Raw genomic sequence first — 24013 nt, 5'->3', positions numbered from 1 at the left:
CTTGGTCTTAAAGAAATAGTTCACCCAAAAAAGAAAATTTGTTGAAAATGTATTCACCCTCAGGCCAACCAATATGTAGATTTGGAGAAATTTAGCATTACATCACTTGCTCACCAATGGATGCTCTGCAGTGAATGGGTGCCGTCAGAATGACAGTCCAAACAGCTGATAAAAACATCACAATAATTCACTTGTGAAGTGAAAAGCTGAGAGTTTGTAAGAAACAAACCCATCATTGAGATATTTTAACCTCAAACCATTGCTTCCACCTAAAATACAAATCTTGTCCAATAGAGAAACAAACTTGTCTACATATTGGATGGGCTGCTGGCAAGTATATTTACAGCAACTTTTCATTTTTAGGTGAAATATTCCTTTAAAGCTGCACCTCACCAACATGAAGCTACTAATAAGCTGTATGTAATTAATCTGCCACTAGCAATGTAATAACAAACATAATGACAGTTTTTAAACAGATTTCTCAAACACTCACTCGATGTATCATTGGCCCAAACAGGTATTGGTTGTGATGATACACATTAAATCTGACAGAAAAGAGTATTTTAACTTCCAAAAAAAATTTCCCAGAAAATAGTGTGTTGAAGAAATTCTAACATGACATTCCCCAAACAGGCTGTAATGGTTGCTACACTTGAGGTTATATTCCACATTGTCTGTGAGATCAGTATGGATGTAGCAGTGTAGTTATTGTTAACTGTAATTAAAACTATTTAAAAAAAAATATATTTTTTTTTTATTAGAAAATAGAAATGTTGCCTTCTCAAATAAATGAAAATAGAATAAGTGTAAGTGTAATAAAATGAATAAAACTAAAACTGAAACAAAAAGACATTTTAATAATAAAAAAAATGACAAAAGAACTACAAAATTGCTAAATCATAAACTAAAATGAAAATGAAAACTGATTCTAATAGTACACTAAAAAAAATACTGGGATGTGGCAAACCAGTTATCTTACCGTTAAACTGCAAAGGATCTGGTGGCAGTCGGATATCACAGTCCTTTCAACAACTAGAGATTTGTGAAATGAGGCAGAACCTACAAGCTGAGCCACAATCAACGTTTGCGGAGGCTCAAATCTAAAAAGATTACTTTTTAAATGAATTGTCCTAGACATTCAAAGAAATAGTTCACCCAAATTAACATTTTGTAACCATTTACTCACCCTCATATGGTTTCAATCCCATATTACTTTCATTTTTCTTTGAAACTCAAAATGAGACACTAGACAGAATAGCCAAGCTGCTGTTTTTTAAAACACTGAAAGTGGAAGGTGATTAATACATTCCAATGATAAAAATCAACAAAAGTAAAAGTAGAAAATGCAAATAACTTTAAATCAAAAAAGTGTCTCTTTAGATGCACACACATCAGGTTTAACATCATTATAGCTTGTGTGTCGAAATAAAAGTTATTTTCTGGAATCTTTGGTTCCATGAAGAACCTTTAACATCCATGGAATCAAAAGGTTCTTAAGGTTATTTAAATGACAATGAAAAACTAAGAAAAATATTATTCTTTTAAAAACTTTTCACAGAAAGGTTCTTTGTGGAACCAACAATGGTTCTTCTATGGCACCACTGCGAAAAACCCCCTTTTGAAACCTTTAATTTTTAAATAGCAACCTTTCAAATAAAGAGTAACAGCAAATCAGACTGCAAAAGAGAGGACAAATTCAGAAGACTTGAAATTTAATGCCTGACTCTTTCATGATACTTGCATGGTACTTTTTTTTTCCCTCTTGGAGCTTGACGGTATAAATCATCATCCACTTTCCATGTATTTCTGCTCTTTCTGTGTTTCTTTGAAGAATGAAAATAATGTTAGGCTTGAAACAGCATAGACATGAGTAAATTATGATAGAATTGTCATTTTTGGGTGAACTTTTCCTTTAAGGTCCTGAACTAAACATAATGTCACATTCTCTATCAAAGCTGACTGGGCCCATTAATGGAATCATGAAATATGTGCCAGGGCTTAGTGTCAAGAGCCTATTTGCCATTTCAGAGAGTGAAGGAGAGAGAGAGAGACTGAGAGAGAGGGGTCCCATCCAACAGATTAGCAGTGCAGCGGGTGCAAAAAGGCAGCGAGTCTGTTTACAGCTGGTCGAAGTGAATGGCCACACAGTGACTGTGTATGAATGAGCCTTTCAGTTCAACTTGACCCACCATAGATTGAGAGAGAGAGAGAATTCATGACGAGCCGTATATGTCAAAACATACAGATAAGAGCTCTTTTACCCTTTCACATAACTGATGGAGGCCCAGACACAATCGGCAGACTTTCTTTTGCATTTTCAGTCTTTATTCTGGGGGGAAATCTGTAGAATGGATTTAAAGAACTCAAGCACTTAGATGACACCTTCAGTAAAAAGATGTTTGATGAATAAAGTTGTTTACAGATAAACGTTTAAACTCATGCATGACTGGTAAAACAGAATTACATATGCCATCTGCAAACTCATGCATGAGTTAAACCCAACAGCTTTACCATAATAGGCCAGATATATGCTTTCATTTTCATGGAGCAAACCAGACCTGCAGGAATTGCATCCGGATTTACATCATGCATGAATTTAAGATGCAAAACAATATTTGGTATTCAGTGATTTAATGCTTATCCTGTTCTCAGAGTAACGTATTTATGTGTTGCAATGATTTAAGGCTTTGTCTGTAAAACTGCAATTAAAAGCAGCTGTGTATTTATGGCCCTGAATGGACCAATAAATCAAAACATTAACACCCTTTGAACCATCAGCAGATATTGTGAAGCTGTAGAACACACGAAAGCCACATGATTTTGCCTCATCAATGATATTTTCTGAGTACAAAGCAGCAAAAATGAGTTTAAAATCTGTCAACCCCTATGAACAGATCTTGAATGCCTCAAAATTCCAATTTTTTTGCTACCTAGCAACCTTGTAAAATCACTCTTCCATGACGCAAGGCTTTCCTGTGGAGGTCAAAGCCTCTGTTAAAGGGATGCTCCACCCCAAAATGAAAATTTTGTCATTAATCACTTACCCCCATGTCGTTCCAAACACGTAAAAGCTCCGTTCGTCTTCGGAACACAATTTAAGATATTTTGAAAACCGGGAGGCCTGAGACTGTCCCATAGACTGCCAAGTAAATAGCAGTGTCAAGATCCATAAAATGTATGAAAGTCGTCGTCAGAATACTCCATCTGCCATCAGACGTGTAATCTGGGTTATATGAAGTGACGGGAACACTTTTTGTAAGTGAAGAAAACAAAAATAATGACTTTATTCAATAATTCCTTTGTCAACAGTCTCCTCTGTGTCTCCATTTAACCATATGCTCTTTTGTGTCATCCGCGCCACAAGGATGCACTGTTTTATTTCAAATCAAAGCTAAATACATGTAGAAACAGCACATCCTTGAGGCGCGGATGACACAGAAGAGCATACACAGCATACGGTGATATGAAGAGACACAGAGGAGACCGTTGACAAAGGAATTATTGAATAAAGTCTTTTTTTTTTCTTTGCTTACAAAAAGTATTCCCGTCGCTCCATATAACCCAGATTGCATGTCTGATGGCAGATGGAGTATTCTGACGACGACTTTCATACCTTTTATGGACCTTGACACTGCTATTTACTTGGCAGTCTATGGGACAGTCTCAAGCCTCCAGGTTTTCATCCAAAATATCTTAAATTGTTATACAGTGTGTGTGTGTGTGTGTGTGTGTGTGTGTGTGTGTGTGTGTGTGTGTGTGTGTATCTATATAAGATAATAAAACTGTAAAGTAATAGATACACTGAAATTGAGTAATATCTAAAATTATATACATATATACCATTTATATATAACATTTAGAAATGTATTTTTGTTTAGTTTGTTTAGATTTTATGCAATGCAATAACCTTCAGACATTTTTAAGTATGGCTTAAGTGTGCAAATATTGTGGGGGCCTCTGTAGCCTTCTTGTTCATCCATAAACAACAAATATACAAACATACAAGTGCACACTTGAAACACTAAAACATCCACAACCTATTCCCGGCTCTCAGCGATGAGGCTGTCTGGAGCCAGGTTTTTTGTCTCTGCATTAGGTGTCAGCTGTTCAAACAGGCTGGAGCTACAGCTGTAGTGTCTCTGGACCCACAATACAACAGCAGTGAGCGAGCAAAGCCTGACAACTCCACGGAAAACTTCACACTCTCCTCCAACACAGCATTCTCACTTATTTAAATATCCACACACACAAACACAGTATCTGTTGAGCGCTAGCCAGAAATGACATGGGAGATTGAGCTGTTGTTCTGCTGGTTTGTGTGATGATGAACACGTCTCTTACACTGTTTACCATCCTGGCTTTGTTCCATGCTAGTGTGCATTTTAAGGCATCATCAACACGGAGGATGTTCCAAAAGGTAGGCGGCATAACACACCTCATTTGTTTGCAATGAAAAAGCAACCTCTTATGTTTGAATTCAACCCATTCTCATTCCTCCTCTCACTGCTGTATAATTTCCGGTCGTCTCTCTACGGTCTCTGTCAATAACAAGTGTTGAAAACTATCCCAAAAAATTATTTAAAAACCTCACAATGTGATAGAAAGAGTGCATTGTTATGCATTTCCTGTCTATGAAAGGCAGAGACAACAAAAGGCTCATTTGTTCATCCGCCTACAATGCAACCCTTCAGTATTCAGTAATGTTTCTGAATCTGTAAATTGGAAATTTAAAAAAATGAAAAATGGAAAGCAATCAAAATGGAAGAGATGGTGACATTGAAAAAGAGGGCACAAATGGCTTCAATTGAGAACTTAAGAATATCAATACCCTTGAAAACAAAATGCAATAAAAAGCAATCAGGCACAAGGTTAGTGCAACATCTGCTTGTCATAATCTACGCTATAAGCCAAGCAAGAATCGCTATTTCAAAATCTACTCTGGCCCGTAATTGTTGACTATGTACTCATTTAACCTCTGAGCTTCTTCTTAAATGTTACATTTCTCTGGGAGAAGAAGTGCATGCTTTCTGTCCCTGCAGAATAAAGGTTGCTGCGCTGAGATGAAGTGTTAGGTGCTGGATTATCCAAACAAGTGAATTTAAGAGCTTAATAAGAACCTGCTGCCAAAGTGCAGCAAACTATTGAAAAATACGAGGGCTGAAAGCACTGCAGTTTAGCTAAGACCAAAACCATGCTGTATGCAACAGGTTGAGTAGAAATTAATTGAAAATGCCTTTTAAATTCTAATTTATTTGCTGAATTTGGATGGATGGATGGATGGATGGATGGATGGATGGATGGATGGATGGATGGATGGATGGACAAATTTTAGATGGACAGACAGACAGACAGACAGACAGATAGACAGATAGATAGATAGATAGATAGATAGATAGATAGATAGATAGATAGATAGATAGATAGATAGATAGATAGATAGATGATAGATAGATAGATAGATAGATAGATAGATAGATAGATAGATAGATAGATAGATAGATAGATAGATAGATAGATAGATTCGGTCAGCCCACCGAATCTCACATCTAACACAATCTGACCCTGCAAAGTCCTTTCATGAGAAAGATGTGCATGTGTGCGCGAGCGCGTCTAGCAGGAGGAGCGCGCTGCCAGAGGGAGGTGAAAGAGCAGAGCCGCTCTCTAATAGGAAAAGCAGGAAAATAGGAGATGTGGGAAAAGAGTAGTGAAAACACCTGTTAGACTCCACTTCGCTTTCAGTGCTGAAACTCACAGCTTCTTTAGGAGTCCCAGCGGCGGCTCCCACGCGCGCATAAATCAAGCCGAAGTGTTTAGCCCATAGAACAAATATTATTCTGAAAGATTACTGCAAAGAGCTTTAATGGAGACTCTGGATAAATGCACATCAAATTTCAATTTAGACTCCAGCAGAAACCTGTTCTGTCCAAGATGGATGGCCACAGTCACCTGCTTCAGTCAGCGAAATGGAAATGATAAATTCTGACGTGGTTTAAAACGGCGTAAAAGAGAGCGCTGCTGCCGTCCATCAGCTCGCGTACAAACTAGGGAATGAATGACACTAGCCAAATGGTGCGTGCATGGAAAAGGCACTCGACATGGCCGGTTGTAACTCTACTCCAGAGTGCACTGCTGCACTAATGCCAATACCTGCTACCTGCTCTCTTCTCCGTCTTTCCACTTGCTTTTTGTGCGGAATCCCACAAAGGCAGGACTTGGGTTTCAGCTGTCGTTATTCATGTACCGGTGTGCAGGACAAAGAGATTTGGCCACTTTAGGTGGCACCTCTGCGGTGTAAATTGCTGTTATCGAGTGGCCCTATTGTACAGGATTAGGCTGGCGTCCACGTCCATGCCAGCTCTTCCATTAACATCCACACCAGCCCTCTATATATAACCTGTTTCTTACAAAAAAAGAAGCCAACGTTTAACGGTTCCCTCCGGACCTGTGATGGAGCACATGACTACGAGCCGACTTGAGTGGCTGGAGGAGAGAGCTGATTTGGGCTTGACTGTTGCTATGATGTATGTGTGTGTGTGTGTGTGTGTGTGTGTGTGTGTGTGTGTGTGTGTGTGTGTGTGTGTGTCATTATATACTATATGTATTGTATTTGTGTACTGGTGTATATGGTTTATGAGGACACAAATGTGTATAATGACATGGGTACTACAATGTAAACATGGTTTATGAGGACTTCCTGTGTCCCCATAAAACAAAAGGTTTAAAAAACATACAAAACAGTGGTTTATGGATTTCTAAAATTACCAGTAGTTTTCTAACAGTAAAAATTCTAACTTTTACTGTAAAATCAACATCATTTTCTGTCAGACAACAACAAATTACTTTACAAATGATCAGATCACACTGCACTATGGAATTCAAAAAAGGCTCAAATGGTCATAAACACACATAAACTCTCGTGTGATGTCACCATTATGATGATTAGCCAGTATAAAAATAGAAAAAAGCATAATGGTTGAAGTCCGATTACAACTTGCAATGTGCACTACAGTATATGGCAATATAGCATGTTAGCAAATGAGTTTCAAAGTATTGTCAGCTAAACAATGCTGCAACATCACAGAAATAACCCAGCCTGCTCATTATGATATCACAGTGCAATTTGTTTAGATATGAACTGTATACTAAAATGTATTATTTGTAGAGCCAATACTGCAAAAGTGACTAAAAGTACAGCAGCCAAGTAGCCAAGAAAATTACAGTGTAGAGAATCTGATCTGATTGATCGCATTCAGGTGAGCGATAACTAACTTCACGAAAACAATGTTTGACATTTATCATACCTGACCAGTGGATGACATCAGTGTCAACATCAAGCTGATCCGACATATTGGCAAAACCCAGAACTCCATCTTTAAAATCCTGCTCCAGAGCTGCCTGGTAAATGATGTCAGTCAGATATCAGCCTGAGGAGAGACAGAAAAAGATGCATTTAACCACAGATCATCATGCAAGACCTGCTGCTGTTGTAGCAATGATGCTCAATTATCTGCCTCTGATAAGACTGTTGATTTTATATTGAAAGTGCCAGGCAGTGGTGCTCCTGATTGACTTAATTACACTATCTAGTCTGGTATGAGGTTTCTGGCAATGAAAAAAAAAAAGCCTCTTTCTCAGGTACTCCCCATGCATAATGCAACAGCAGTAGGAATGCAGTGTAATTGGTTTCTGTGAATCATTTTCTGTGCAGCAGTGCATGTCATATACCAATATTCACATGACTGCTTTTATTTGATCAGATTTGTGAATTATGAGATGCTGCAAAGAGATAGAGCAACTGACCAAATGCACATACAGGTTATGTCAGACGAATCAAAGTTGCTTTACGAATGACTCATATTATAAAACATCTGAAAATAAAAACCGATAGACCTGCTGTTATAACTCGTCTTATTAAGTGCAAAGCTACGCAAAGACGTGCATTTATACGATCAGCTCTTACCTTTGCTGCAAAGTAACTCATAGATTCACATTTTAATCCATTAAACGCGGCGCCGCATCCAGTAATCAATAAATACCGCGCGAGCCTGAGTGATGTTGATTTGAATGGCGTGCGTGCGTGCGTCCGTCACGCAGCGGTCAGTCGGATGATGGATAGAAAGGCTGAATGCAGCGCGAATGACTGCGAGTTTCTTCGATATCCTCAGCGCAGGGCTGCGTACTGAAACTGAGCTGACAGAAGTTAGTGTGCTGAGCTGAGAGTCCGCTAGGCGTCCCACACCGGACGCGACGCGACTAGATCGCTCCCCCAGCAGCGGGGCATGTTGTCACAATTTATGGAACCTGCCATTATAGAGACATTGTGTGTGTGTTTTGTTTTGTTTTTCACCGAAAATAACAATGAATCAACAGTAAAATAAATACGAGACACACAAGCCATTCAACGACCAGTAAAAAAGTAACTAAAATATCAAACCATATAATTAGCCTATAACCTATAACATTTAAAACATAACCTGATAACATGCCCCTAAACTAATGAGAAGTAGCCTTGTTAAAATCTACTTTCATTAGTTAGACCTAAATTGATATAAAATAGTCCATACAAAGCCATTATTAGGTTAAAATTAATAATGTCTATTATTATAAAAACTATTCTGTCTATTCAACAAATTTAACTTTCCTCGCTTACAGATAACAAAATATAAAAACCAAGAAGTTCAAGATCCACTTCTAATCTACAAAAAAATAAATAAATAAAATGCAAATCACTAAAACACTTGTTGATATAGGCCGCTATATACGTATATGTATATATGTGTGTGTGTGTGTGTGTGTGTGTGTGTGTGTGTGTGTGTGTGTGTGTGTGTGTGTGTGCGTGTGCGTGTGCGTGTGCGTGTGCGTGTGCGTGTGTGTGTGTGTGTGTGTGTGTGTTAGCCTATCTATCTATCTATAAATTTATTTATTTTTCTTTTAAAGTGTTCTAATACTTCCTCAGCATCATCAAACCCTTTGGACTGATTCCAGAGAGCAGGCCAGCGCTTCACGTGGGTTTTTATCATTCTGTATGCTCCTGTGAGTGATCAAAGAGCTTGTTGGGGCACAGCATATCTGTTTATTATGAAGTGTAGAGTAGCGTTTGGCAGCGAGAGGCTTTGATATGCTTTCACCTGCCCTGGTTCAAGTCAAAGTGAGCAGCAGAAGGGCAAAGCTTTTCATTCTTTTAAAGGGACTATTAGTGAGTTCTTGGATCTACAGGCTTCATTATTATTCCACATACAGTATATCCAGGAGCAGATTTTTTGATGAAAGAAATGTAAAGTACTTAGGCTAAGTGTTACATTTAACACTTAAAAAAAAAAGAAAAAGTGGCGTATAATCTGAAAGGGCGGAGACAATTGTGCATTTAGATTTTAGAATTTGAACAGCAAAATACAAAAAAAGTATATTTAACCATGAGATGCATGAGAAATATTCGTGGTCATTTCTGGCCGTGCGCTTCCTTTCTGAGTACAGTTCTCATGCTGTTTAGTGGATTCGTGGACTTTTATCTCCACCTGCTGTTGAAGAAAAATTATGCAACGGTTTTCTCAAACATTAACATTTTTTTTTTTCAAAAACTAGCAGTTATTTATATTTCATAAACAAATTTTAAATATAGATGCTAAATCATATACTTGACATAGACATCTGTCACATGTAATGACATGGGATGCAAGAGTCTGAGAACATTAATGAGAATGCTTCAATTTTCTAATTTAACACAGTTTTTTTTTCTATCATAGATCATATAATCAGCATAACAATATGGAAAAGTTAAACTTTTTAAAATGACCTAATTTCAGAATGGATTAGATTTGATCATCTGTTTTAACAGCAACACTCAAGCTGCATGAACTCCACAAGTTTCTACAAAACCTGACGATCATATTCTCAAGATTTGAGACAGAGCATATTGAGCTTCAACAGAAGAACATCTGACCCGTACAAAAGGTCACATGATCAATGATCAACATCAACATGAGTGAATAATATATCTATTTTTATTAGTTACCTAGGAATAATCATAACTGCCCTCTATTTTAGATCCATTGAAAATCCTAAAACGTTCACTGCAGATTTCGATTATGAATGCCAGATGCAGTGAGGTGTTTTGGATCACAGTGTATTGTTCGTTAGATATTGTTATTACTTTACCATCCAGACGGGGGCGTTGTGTGACAGTCTGCCAGCAGCACGTTTCCTTCCAGATCTACGATAACATTTCAAATATGTTTATATTTCAGAAGTGCTGTCAGATGTCAAATCGATTAATCGCGGCTAATCGCATCCAAAATAAAAGTTTGTGTTTACATAATGTGTGTGTGTGTGTGTGTGTGTGTGTGTGTGTGTGTGTGTGTGTGTGTGTGTGTGTGTGTGTGTGTGTGTGTGTCTACATGTAGCCTAGGCCTATATTTAAGAAATAGCCTACATGATTAATCGATTTGACAACACTACATTTTAACAAATTACATGTTGTAATTCTTTTAATGCATTTGACAATAAAATATATAAAAAATAACCTGCTTCAACGAATTTTCACATATTTTTCATGCATTTACAAAATTATGTTAAAGGTGCTATACGATATTTACACACACACACACACACACACACACACACACACACACACACACACACACACACACACATGATGCCATGTTTTAAGGGGACATTCCTTAGTCGCAATAATTTGTATTTTGTAGGCTACAAACTGGATTTCTATCCTCATACCTTAACTCTCCCCCCAAACCTGCCCTCACGTGCCACATCGCTGAAAAATTATAGGCAAGGCTATAGCACCTTTAAATTGTCCAGATTACATTAAACAATGAGGGTCATTTTAAACTAGATTAAACAATCCAATAAGATTTAGCAATGGGTAGCTAGACTACTATTCAGGCATACAGGCCTCTATTCATAGATGGCTCAGATGGATAATAAAATCAACAGTTGTGTGTGTTGTTGGGTTCAGCAGCCTTGGATCTATTAGTAATTTTCCATTATTTTTTTCCATAGGGATTTTCAGAATTCTTCACTAAGCCATGAACCAAAGGAAAATTAATAACAAATTTACAAACCTTGATTTAGCCTAAAGCCTGAAAACACACTTATCACATATAAAAAGAAAAAGGTACAAGGTACTTTGTCCTTAAACGTTTTTATGAGAGAATGATCTACTCTACTCATAAAGCAAATGACAATCAAATTAAATGGCCTATGCAAATGAAAATATATATATATATATATATATATATATATATATATATATATATATATATATATATATATATATATATATATATATATATATATATATAATAAAAATAATATATTTTAAGTTGCCTGAAGCAGTTGAAGGACTGCTTTGAAATATTTATACATAGAAAATAACAAATTGGATTTTTACTTCTATAACCTGAATGTTGTGCTGTCGCATGTTATTTAGGAGGACTATGGGAATTGGGAAGCTGTGTTACTATTTTAATGTCTTAGGATAAGCGCTCTCTGTTGACACTTCTTGGCAATTTTAAAAGTTGCTAGTTCCCAGGAGCACGATAAATGAGTCGAGGTTATTCATATTGACACCATCTATTTCAAGGAGGCAATGGAGAGGTCAAGTAAAGATTTTCGGTGGCTGCAAGCCGAACATAAGGACAGGTGACTGCTTTATCTATTTACTGCAGATGCTCTTGTCAATAATAACACCAAAGACAGGTTAGCAGTTTAGTAACAAAGATAGTTGTTTCTATTCTTAGTTTTTCTTAAAATGCCTAAAAAAAGAAAAGTGTTTCTCTAGACTCTGAGCTGTTACTGTGCAAATGATGCAATTATAGGACAACGAGTGCAATAGCAGTGATGCATGATTCCCTTCATCTCTCTTTTAAGCACTGTTCTTGTTAACTAGTTAGCAGTATGATTTACTGCTGTTTGCTGATGGGTAGAACCTGTGCTGTTCTCTTCTTGAATCTAGCCTATAGCATAAGTCTACTACTTGTATGTCTTTTCCTATTTTGTGCACATTAGCCTAATATTGGACTACCTGCTTGTAAATCATCTCAGAGCATGAATACTAACACATAGTGCTCTTTTACTGACTGCATACCCATTTGCCTCTCTGGACGGCGCTATCTGTATTCTGACAGTGTTAAAGTGAGAAAAACTGTCCAGCCGGAGGTTCACAACATCTGCACGATCATGCATCATCTCTCTGAATGATTCAGATGGAAGAAACAGCCTCAGGTTATTTGTACCAGCAGAGACAGAAAATGTCAGGTAAAAAAGTAAAACCTGTTTTTATTTGCTTTTTTCTCACTTTTCCAATAGGAATCAAATCATAACTAGACACACTGTAAAAAAAAAAAAAAGAATCCACCTATTTCAACTTAAAAACTTATGTTTAGTTGTTGCCGTAGATGTTTTAAGTATAATCAGCTTGGTTGTATGAATCATTTTAACTTAAAATACATTAAACTGACATGAAAAATAAAGTTGAATTTAATATAACTAAAAAAGTTATTTATTATTAAAGTTTGTATGAATTTGATCAAATAAAACAGTAATTTGCAACTTTACACCACCAAAAAAGTTTGGGATACAAAAAAAGTATCCTATGCATACCTGTTTATTTAATCAAAAATACAGTAAAATAGTAATATTTTTGATAATATTTTATCATTTCAAAAAATGTCATTTTTTCTTGTGATCAAAGCTAAATTTTCAGCATCATTACTCCAGTTTTCAGTGTCACATGATCCTTCAGAAATCATTCTAATATACTGATCTGTTGCTCAAGAAACATTTCTGATTATTATTATCAATGTTGAAAACAGTTGTTACATCATATTTTTTTGGAAACTGTGATAAAAAAAAATACACAGGATTTTTCGATGAATAGAAATAAATGGCTTTACTGTCATTTTTGATCATTATAATGCATCCTTGCTGAATAAAAGTACTAATTACTTTCAAAAATGGTAGGGTATATGTTCTCATGTTGGATTTTCTGATGTGACATTTACAATGCACACAATGTACACAGGATTCGGTTTAGGCCTTTCAATTCAGCTACAACATCAAATGATTAAAAGATGATTAAATGTTCACATTTTCCATGTTTTCATGGGAGAACAGTTTTAAGTGTTTCCATGATAAAGCAAACAGTAATGAAATGATCTGCTAATCTGTATGATTGTCTTGCCTAGCCACAGCCACTGTATGTTCTTCTAGACATATATTCTGTTAAATAATTATGAAGCAAGTTTTGTAAGATAAAACCTGCAGGTATAAATAGCTCGGTCATTATCATATCAAAAACATTGTTCTCTGGTTTATTTAAGAAGACGTGTTCTTTTCTTTCATTATTTAAAACAGACGTTCAGATGAAACCATCTGCTCCAAATCGGAGTGTAACTCCAAATCTCTCAAAATTGGGGTCTCACTCCAAATTTAGACATTGATTCAGTTCAGCGTGTGAGTCCCAGATCAGAATATCATTCCAGATCTAAGTGTGACTCAAAATCAGGGCTTGACACAAAGTCAGGACGTCATGAAATCAGGGTTTGTCTGAAACAGCCAGCTGTTTTCTTCCTGATGATGTTTCAGGCACTACACCATGGTCTCCTTACTCTTGTATTTGCACAAGAAGTGCATTGTCAGATGTTTTGGTCTCTGATGTGTCTTCACAGGACGGGGCATCTGTAGCCGGACGCTGGGATACGTCTCATTCCAAGTCCTGAAGAGGTGAATGTGGTAACGTAGGGATACCTGCGGTTCAAAAAGAAGATTGTGTGGAAAAGTTAATACCATTTTATCATCATTTGACTTTTTAATCACTATTTTACAGATTTGTTGTTAAACATAGTCCAGATTCAATCCGAATAGATAGCTGATCATGCCAAGTGTTTTCAAAAACTTGTGAACTTTTTCTCTATTTAATTCTTACTGTACTGAATCATCCTGGGTGTCATAATGCTCATTAATGGGTGTTTTCAAGAAATATTTTGTTTCCCAAATCAGAAACACTGCAGGTATAAAATGTTATTGCACTTTCTTTTGCTGCACTAAAAACAAGAGTGAACTTACAACAGTCCAGAAGAGGTAAATAGTGAAGAGTGTGAGTGTGAGAACAATGAGTCCCACGGCCTCCATGCTGTTGCTGTAGTACAGATCCATGGCTCCCTGCACACACAGCCAGCCTGACAGACTCGCTAAGGGTGTGATGAACAGGAAACAGATGATGTCCCCGCACAGCGTCCGTCTCTGCTGCTGCATGGAAGGTGTGGTGAACCACTGCAGCCATGAAACACAGCTCATTAGGATGGGGTTATACTTCAGTTAAATCAGTTTTTTACTTTTTAATTAACTTTTTTAATACAATACTTTCAGACAACCTAAGATAAAAAAAATAAATAATAATAATTGCAAAAACATTTGGAATCATTAGATCACAAAAACACTTTACATTATGCATAGATAAGTGCATATATTAAAATCAGTAGACAAAAAGAACAAGTAGTATGTGCAGAAAGAAAGAAAGAAAGAAAAAGAAATGCATAAGGAAAAAGAAAGTAAAATGCAGAAAGAAAAAAGATCGAAAAAAGAGAAAAGAGTGAAAGGAAGAAAGAAAAAATGCAATAAAGAAAAGAAAAGGGAAAGAAATGCAGAAAGAAAGAAACAAAATAACAAATGAAAGAAAGAAAAATAGAAAATGCAGAGAGAAAAAGAAAGAACAAATGAAAGAAAATAAATGAAACAAAAGAAATGCAGAAAGAAAGAAAATGCAGAGAAAAAGTGGAAAGAAAGAAAGAAAGAAAGAAAGAAAGAAAGAAAGAAAGAAAGAAAGAAAGAGAAATGCATAAGGAAAAGGAAAGAAAATGCAGAAAGAAAAAGAACGAAAAAAAGGAAATGCAGAAAGTAAATGCAGAGAGAAAAAGAAAGAACAAATGAAAGAAAAAGAAATGCAGAAAGAGAAACACTCAGAGAGAAAAAAAGGAAAAAAGAAAGAAAGAAAAGAAAAAGAAATAAAAAATAAAGAAATGCGTAAGGAAAAAGAAAGAAAAAATGCAGAAAGAAAAAGAATGAAAGAAAGAGAAAAGAGTGAAAAGAAAAAAAAAAAAAAAAACAACAAATAAAAAAAAGAAAGAAAGAAAAAAGATCAAATGAAAGAATAACAAATGAAAGAAAGAAAAATAGAATGCAGAGAGAAAAAGAAAGAACAAATGAAAGAAAATAAATGAAACAAAAGAAAGAAAGAAAGAAAGAAAGAAAGAAAGAAAGAAAGAAAGAAAGAAAGAAAAAAAAAAAAAAGAAAAAAAAAAAATATAAAAAAAAATAAAAAAAAATAAAGAAAGAAAAAGAACGAAAGAAAGATAAAAAGAGTGAAAGGAAGAAAGAAAAAATGCAAGAAAGAAAAGAAAAAATAAGGAAATGCAGAAAAAAGGAAAGAAATAAAAAACAAATGAAATAAAGAAAAAGAGAGAAAGAAAATGCAGAGAGAAAAGGAAAGAACAAATGAAACAAAAAGAAATGCAGAAAGAAAGAAAAATGCAGAGGGAAAAAGGGGAAAAAGAAAGATAAAAAATGCATAAGGAAAAAGAAAGAAAAAATGCAGAAAGAAAAAGAATTAAACAAAGAGAAAAGAGTGAAAGGAAGAAAGAAAAATGCAGAAAAAAGGAAAGAAAAAAAAACAAATGAAAGAACGAAAAAGAAAGGACAAATGAAAGAAAACAAATGAAACAAAAAGAAACAGAAAGAAAGAAAAATGCAGAGAGAAAAAAGGAAAAAGAAAAAAGAAAGATAAAGAAATCCATAAGGAAAAATAAATGAAGAAGAAAAAATGCAGAAAGAAAGAAAAGTGCAGAAAGAAAGAAAGAAAGAAAGAACGAAAGAACGAAAGAAAGAAAGAAAGAAAGAAAGAAAGAAAGAAAGAAAGAAAGAAAGAAAGAAAGAAAGAAAAAGAGCAAAACAAAGAAAAGAAAAAGAAAAAAATTAAAGAAAATAAATGAAACAAAGAAAATGCAGAGAAAAAAGAAAGAAAGAAATAAAGAAAGAAAGAGAACAAAACAGAAAATGCAGAAATAAAGAAAAAGAACAAAATAAGAATGAAAGGAAGAAAATTTAAATGAATGAAAGAAAAAGAAAGAAAGAAAGAAAGAAAGAAAGAAAGAAAGAAAGAAAGAAAGAAAGAAAGAAAGAAAGAAAGAAAGAAAGAAAGAAAAAGAAGAAATAAAAAGAAAAATGCAGAAGATTAACGGATGGGCAGATGGATAAAATGATGGATGGGTGGATGGATGGATAGTGAATTTCAGTTATCAAACAGCTAAATCCATCATGAGATCACTGCTTCTGTGTTTGTTCACAGAGCAGGCAGGTTTGCAGCGGTCAGCAGGTTGTGATGCTTGTGGACTGTAGTGTCTTCTTCCTGTCCTCCGCCCAAACATGAGATAAGCAGCAGCGACACGGACACGTTCCTCATCTAATCTCATTTTTCCTGCTTGTGTTTAAAAGAAGCCGAGGGAAAGCAGACCCACCAGTATGTGACGCGGGGACATGACTCTGACTCGAAAGTGACTGACTGCAGGAGAACGGATGCTTATTAAAACACTTGCCATATGACTATTATGGAGAGTGTGTTACTATACAGTATGTCCATTTACAGCTTAAGCTCTCTTTATTCCTGTGTCTCACATGAACTCTGAAGTCAGATTGACAGGCTGATAGTGCAGCTCATGTCAGCTGAGGTCAGACAATTTTCCATAGCAACATGCAGCTGCTGACAGAATTACAGAAAGCACAAATAGACGGTTCTCAGATTCAACACCTGCTAAACCTGCAAAATAATACTTTGGTCACATCTTACATTGCCTAGAGCGTCAAGTGAGTGAACTCATTCCTCAGTCCTTCAGAGAATATAAGTCATTCCCAAGCTCTGCCGCTGAAGATTTTACCTCGGTGAGTGGTTTGGGAAGTCTCTCTAGAGCGAACTCAAAGTGGCAGAGCTCACAGCAGCTGGTGCCGGAGGCCATGAGCCAGCGCTCCAGACAAACACGGTGCACCATCGCCAGAGAGCCAGCACACTCGCAGGGAGATAACAGATCACCCGCGCTGCTGCCTTCATGACAGATTCGACAGAACGGCTCCTCAGCGTTCAGACTGAAAACAGAGACCTGGATATTAACCATCAATTCTGCAGATTCAGAGAACAATAACTAAAGATCACACAAGATTCCAGGATATTGCAATTAAACATTTATAGTGTTTTTAACGCAATAGTCCACCCAAAAATGAAAATTTACTCACATTCAGGCCACCTAAAATGTGGATGAATTTGTTTCTTCATCAGAAAAGATTAACATCACTTGCTCACAAATGGATCCTCTGTAGTGAATGGGTGCCATCAGAATGAGAGTCCAAACAGCTGATAAAATAATCACAATAATCCACAAGTAATCCACACCACTCCAATCCATCGATTAATGTCTTGTGTGAAGTGAAAAGCTGTGGTTTATAAGAAACACATTAATCATTAAGCTGTTTTAACTGGCCGAAATATAAACAATCCATAATAATGCATCAATGAAAACAGTCCAGTGAAAAAGTCCATCCCCTTTTGCCCTCTCAAATCCAAATCTTCCAACATAGTTGTTTAGAATTGTTTTGGACTGTTGTAAAAGGTGCTTGATCTGTCCATATTTCTTTCCTGATTCAGATGAGACAACTTTTCACTGGTTAAAGCAATATTATGGATTGAGGAGTCTATTTTAACCCTGAAGCAATGATTTGAAGTTAAAGACACATTAATGATGGCTTTTCACTTCACAAGACATTAACTGATGGACTGGACTGGAGTGGTGTGGATTACTTGCGGATTATTGTGATGTTTTTATCAGCTGTTTGGACTCTTATTCTGACGGCACCCATTCAGAGGATCCATTGGGGAGAAAGTGATATAATGCTAAATTTCTCCAAATCTGTTCTGATGACCAAACAAACTCATCTACTTGGATTGAGTATGAGTACATTTTAAGCAAACTTTCATTTTGGGTGAGAATTCAGCTTTGCATCACAGGAATAAATTACATTTTAAAATCTATTTGTGCGGAAAACAGTTATTTTAAATTGTAATATTAATTACTGTTTTACATTGTTTTTGATCAAATAAATGCAGCCTTTGTGAGCATAAAAGACTTCCTTCAAAAATATAAAAAATGGATAGTTATTATTCAAATTATTTTATTGTATTTTACGGCTTCCATGGTCAACAGTCCATTCATTTTACTATCAAAACGTAATGTAACGTTCACAACTCATAACTTCATCCACAATGCAAAATCAAGCCACAAAGATGTCAACTTTCTGATGCAATATGAACGCATGACCACACACATTTACATTCCACCAATGTCTAATAGGATTTCAGGTACTTTGGGCTGTTTGGCTGAATGACTTTCTGAAAATATTGCCCAGGATGCCCTGCAGTCTTTATCTCAAACCCCAATCAAACGTACCTGAGCAAGTTCATCAAGGTCTTCAGGATCTCTAGAAAATCACAGGTAAGTGAATTTGAAGCAGGGTTTGAGCTGACTTTGACCCACCTGATGCCGCCGTGTGCAGGGATCACAGAGGAAACATAAGTGCTGCTGTGAATGACCTCCTGTACAGGATCCGTGGAGGTCTCAGCATTCGCTTTCACCAGAACCACAGAATCCGGACCAGCGCTGAGTCCAGGTGATGAGTCCTCACAGAGCATGACTGCTGCACATGAGGCCGTTCATGCCTGAGCAACTGCAAGCTGGGAGACACAGAGACATGAGGGACATGTGACGACAGCAATGAAGAGACAGAACAGGAGACTGAGTTTGCATAGCTTTGTGTGAGGAACAGAATGAAACAGCTGCTTATTTACACTTGAGATATAAATGACCAGGTTAGAAATTTACTCAAATTTATGTGAATAACTACATTAAATATGAACATGAATGTGCAGGAAACTTGTTAGCTCCCATTTTTGTGAATAATGAGATGTTTATATGCACATATTGGGGTCGATAAGATATTTTAATGTTGGTTAAAATACAGCAATATTGTGAAATATTATTAGAAAATAAATACAATTTATTCCTGTGTGTTCAAAGCTGAATTTTTAGCATCATTACTCCAGTCTTCAGTGTAACATGATCCTTTCAGATGTCATTCAAATATGATGATTTGCTGCTCAAGAAACATTTCTGATTATTATTAATGCTGAAAACAGTTGTTGCTTAATATTTGCAAACTGTGATACATTTTTCATGGCTTCTTTGAATAAAAGATCTTTGTTACAGCGTAAAAGTCTTTACTGTTATTTATGGTTAGTGTCATGCACCCTTGCTGAATAACAGTATTAATTAGTTAATAAAGAATTAGAAAAACTTTTGAACAGCATTACGTATATATTTACATGCATATATACATGTAAGTTTTCCCCTCTTTAACTTGTTGCAATGGTCATATTTGTTAAATGGTGTTCATTTACATCAGCGCATAATTGCAATAATTGCATGCTTGCTTATGCATTAAGTTATTTACAACCGAAACATGTTTTTAGCAGAGGTACTTATTACAGTTGGGACACAGTTGTGAATCTGCTCTATACTGCTGCTTTATGAAATGATTGAACAGATACACTCTATTGCATTGCCTAATGTACAGATGACATCATGAAACTAAACTGTATGGGATGCAAAACATGCATTTTGAGAGTGTGGAAAATGCCATGTGGGAATGCCACAAATTGGTTTTCTGAAGATTGTTCAAAAGTTGTTTGTGAAAGACATCTTGCCTCTCTGAAAATCTCATTGGTCAACAGATGCTTACGTCAGAGAGCAAAAGTTTAAAAGTTTTGGTTTCGTGATGGAGCATTACTTTTGCAAACCATTGCATTTCCCGTCAACATGCTTATAATGCACCATCAGTAGATTTACAACGTTCTCTGAAGCAACAGCTACTCTAGGCATACAACATTTCACCGAGTTCTGAAACAACTGTAAAATTACTATTCTATCACTTAGCAATATCAAATCAACAACATAGTTTATAGAAGCAATTAGGAACTTACCATCAGACAGACCATGTTTTCGATCCAAACTCCTCATAACCTGGGCTCTGAAGGCTTAAAGACTCTTAGGCTCTCTCTCTCTCCGGTCAGATTAGCATTGAGCCCAAGGTCGTTGGTGAGAAGGATTAGCCGGAAGGCAAGGAAAGCACAGGCACAGAGCCGACAAAGGGAAATCCCTCTCACATCACTGTTGGTTACACTCTGGGCACCTCCTCATTCAAACTTCCTTAATCCAGTTAGTTTTCACCAGTGGCTTTTCATTTTCCTGACATTATGCTAACTGAACAGGGTCTTTGACTGTAAACTACTGCAGACACAACAACAACAAATGCTGAAAGTGTTGGCGGCGTCTAAACCTCATGGACCAGGCCTAATTTTAGCCCGCTGGTCTAAGAGCGGCCTGATCTCCTGGTAAATACTTCATTATCTTGTTCGCAGACTGATGTCTAAAATGGTGCGACTATAATTCACTCTAATCCATTGCTACATTTAAGTAGTAGGTGATTTTTTCTAAAGTATTTTTGTGTTGATAATAATTTAGAGCTCAAATGGTCTGGTGTAGCATCATTGTACTTGGACATCTTTCACTCTTAAGTAGGCATAATAAAATAGGGTTACATTTTTTAGATGCTTTTATCTAACTTTTATTCCATGCAAGATATAATCTTATCAGTTTTTGCATTAACTGGCTATTAAGTTTAATAAATTTAATATTAAGTGGGAACCCATGCTCTACTGTTTGAAAATGGTTACAAATAAATAAATAGTTAACTAATAAATAAATGTACCTAATCATATTCATCCCATGGGCCAAAAAATAAATGTGCAGAATGTTATATAAGACATTTATATTAGGCCTACTGATAGCTACCAGGACTGCCAGAACTGTAAGGACATTTTTTAAATTCAATAAGCAACTTTGTTTTTGTTTTTTTAATTCATCACATTATGAGAAGTTTATTTAAAAATATATTTTCAGTGTTAACTTTAGCTGTAGGCTATTTAGTGATACAGCTATCAAGACAATTTTAAAAGAAAGTAATTTTGCAACTTATTTTGTTACAATATATATATAGCCTATATTTTAATTTATCATACACTATTTTACAACATTTTAAAGAATTTTTAGACACACGATATCTATTGATACCCCTGTCTGGATGATTTTTTTTTAAATTCAGTTAATTTAAAAATCTAAAACTATTTAAAAATTTAAATCTGGTTCTTGAATCTGATTGGCTGAGAGGTTTTCCAAGCGTGAGATAATCACACAATATCACCAAAGGAACCATTTCACCATTAAAAAAAATAAAAATAAAAATAAATAAATATATATATATTCCGTATTAATCTGTTAAAGGGATTTTAGTATATATTATAATACCTTTTATAACAGTAAATGGCACCTGTACATTTAAAAAAGACATTTTGCAACCCTAATTATACACAGATATAGACTACAGGCAGTATGATCTTTTCATAAATTAATATATTAACATATATTTATATATTTATATTTATGATCGTATATATTTTTTTAAACCCTTTTCAACTCTGTATGTTGTAAAGTGTATGGTGTAAAGAATTTACCACAGCAGTTAGACATGAAACAGAGAATACCTGTTGAAAAATGAATGTGAAGTTTGTTTATTTGCCATATTTGAACACAACTTGTCATTAAATCATGTGACAATTTCCCCTGTCTGGTGGTCAGATTATTTAATTACAAATGTCGCCTAAACCCGGTAGACGCAGACACAACACAAGCATAATGGACAAAATAGCGGATTTTTGAACACATGAGAAACTCGGGAGAAATCACGGGAGATTAGGCAGCAAAGGGTTAATGCATTCATTTTCATTACTTGATCTCTCTTAGTGGCTTACACTGTAGACAAGTAGTCATATGAGGGACTTTCACTCACATTGAGTCTCACCCCATAAATCTGCCTCTTTCTTTCCTCCCTCTGTCTGGTCGCTTCTCATTCTGTCCTGTTGGCACTAATCCTGTCTGCTATTCATGGCCAAGCTGCTCGCTAGAATGGCCGGCGGGGACGGACATCAACGTGGATTCCTTCATGAACCACGTGCAAGGGTGAATAATTCATTTGACACCTCTTAGACGCTTGCAGGAGAGAGCCAGACACCAGGGATTATCGGAGGAATAAAACAAGCTCTGGTGAAAGAGAACTTCCTCTTTAATGTTAAGAGATGCATTGAACTGTGACGCTATTGTACATGCACTCTCCGTCTGGTAGTGTGGATGGACATGCAACCTCTTTTTGGCAACTTCTAATTTATTAATGAGATATAAAGCAGGAAACAATAGCAGGGAGGATCGGAAAATCTGCATGCCAGATTTGAACTTGTACCATCTGCATAAGCACCACTATTCCGCTGAGCCACTGCTCCAACATGACAAATGCAATTTCAAAAAAACAAAAAAAAAAAAAAAACAATTATTTAATAAAATTAAATAAGTCAACATAAAACACTGACCATATTTTGAGTGCAGCAGTATATCAAATGAGAATATATATATATATATATATATATGTGTGTGTGTGTGTGTGTGTGTGTGTGTGTGTGTGTGTGTGTATTTAAGAATAGGATTATCTGGAGAATAATTTATGTCAATCCAAGGCAAAGAGGCAGATACTATTAGGGAATGTTATTGGTCTGGACCTTGGAACCAAAATAGTCATAATCAGGCAAAAAAATAACAATTAAATTAATTTTCCTTAGATGTCTAGAAAATGTGATGGACCAGGCACAAGTAAGATTTGTAGTGCAGGATTGTATTCTTATTCAAAAAATCGCAGATTATTAAAACTTGTTAAAATCACTGATTATTAAAAGATTATCAATAGCTGGAAGTTCAAATTCAGAGAGTATATATCGAACATTATCATGTTTTCTAAGCATTAACCTGACTAAATGTATCATGTTATTTCTTTTCAGCCATATTTTATGTACCGCACACTACATGCACATAATCTGGTATTAACTGCATATTAAATGTGTTGGTTAATGGTTGCACATGTGCCTATGTGATAAAGGTTCAGACATTGTTGACAGCTCATTAAAGATCAACAGAAAGGCTCTGAGAGCAGCCTTTCTGGAAACACAACATGCACAAGTACACACACACACACACACACACACACACACACACACACACACACACACACACACGCAGCTACAGAGAGCTGGATCCATGTCTGATAGCCAGGGGCAACATGACAGCAAGAGCTACTGATAAAGCCATTAGTCATGGTGAGTACATCAACATCACCGGCCCTATGAGCCAGAGCAGGATAAGTGCACTGTGCTCAGAGGAGGACAATTTCATGTATCAGCCTCGACAATGTACTGCACCCTCAAAATATGCTTAAAAAATACTGGCTAACCAGAGAATGTTTAAAAAAAATGTTACTAATACATGTCACCATACTTTCCAAGTTGATTGATGACATTCATGAATTGCACATTTTGTATTACAAGTTTTCTAATAATGTTGTTTAAATAAGCAAATTATGCATAATTTGTTTAAAAAATATATACAGTATATTAACATAATAAAGGTTTTGGATCATTTTTTTCACTCATTATTTAGAAAATACAGTAATCTGTGCAGAAAATAGTCTAAATGCAATCTCATTTTGAGAAGATGGCCTTTTAAAATATATTGGTATTATAAAGATAAACTTAAAAATAAGATTTTGTAATTAAAATCTATGTTAATAGTTGAAGTGCAATTTTAAAAAAAAAAAGTTAAAAGTGTATTTTGGAAGTTTTCTTTCCACTAGTCTGAAACAAAACGTTACGAGAAGTCAAATAACTGAAAATCTCAAAACTGAGCAGTACATGGAAGAAAAAGGCTTTCACCTGTAGTTGCATCCCTTTAGAAAATAGCAT

The 24013-nt window shown here is 35.7% G+C and overlaps 2 protein-coding genes across 3 annotated transcripts in view; both read right to left on the bottom strand.

Moving 5' to 3' along the window:
* Positions 1–7424, bottom strand: part of LOC109112132 (ADAMTS-like protein 3) — a 181288-nt gene extending 173864 nt beyond the window's left edge. The window contains exon 1 of the mRNA XM_042727273.1: positions 7302–7424. Coding sequence (XP_042583207.1) covers positions 7302–7370 — 69 coding nt within the window. The 5' untranslated portion in view covers positions 7371–7424. The remainder of the gene's footprint in view (positions 1–7301) is intronic.
* Positions 7341–20985, bottom strand: zgc:158785 (uncharacterized protein LOC791214 homolog). 2 transcript variants are annotated; one of them, XM_042727281.1, is made up of 6 exons: positions 20096–20985; positions 18594–18790; positions 16947–17151; positions 14083–14289; positions 13626–13764; positions 7341–7424 (listed from the first exon to the last, which is right to left on the bottom strand). In XM_042727281.1, the coding sequence occupies exons 2-6, from the start codon at positions 18746–18748 to the stop codon at positions 7420–7422; spliced, it is 711 nt and encodes a 236-aa protein (XP_042583215.1). In that variant the 5' UTR covers positions 18749–18790; positions 20096–20985; the 3' UTR covers positions 7341–7419. The 2 variants fall into 2 exon arrangements, with proteins under 2 accessions (XP_042583215.1, XP_042583213.1); XM_042727279.1 differs by lacking the exon at positions 7341–7424 and having other exon boundaries at positions 12888–13764.
* Between the last annotated feature and the right edge of the window lie 3028 nt (positions 20986–24013).

The sequence above is a fragment of the Cyprinus carpio genome, chromosome B7, assembly GCF_018340385.1.
Source record: "Cyprinus carpio isolate SPL01 chromosome B7, ASM1834038v1, whole genome shotgun sequence".
NCBI classification, from domain to species: Eukaryota; Metazoa; Chordata; class Actinopteri; order Cypriniformes; family Cyprinidae; genus Cyprinus; species Cyprinus carpio.
Note: the sequence above shows the minus strand (reverse complement) of the source record. Positions and strands in the feature narration are given on the sequence as shown.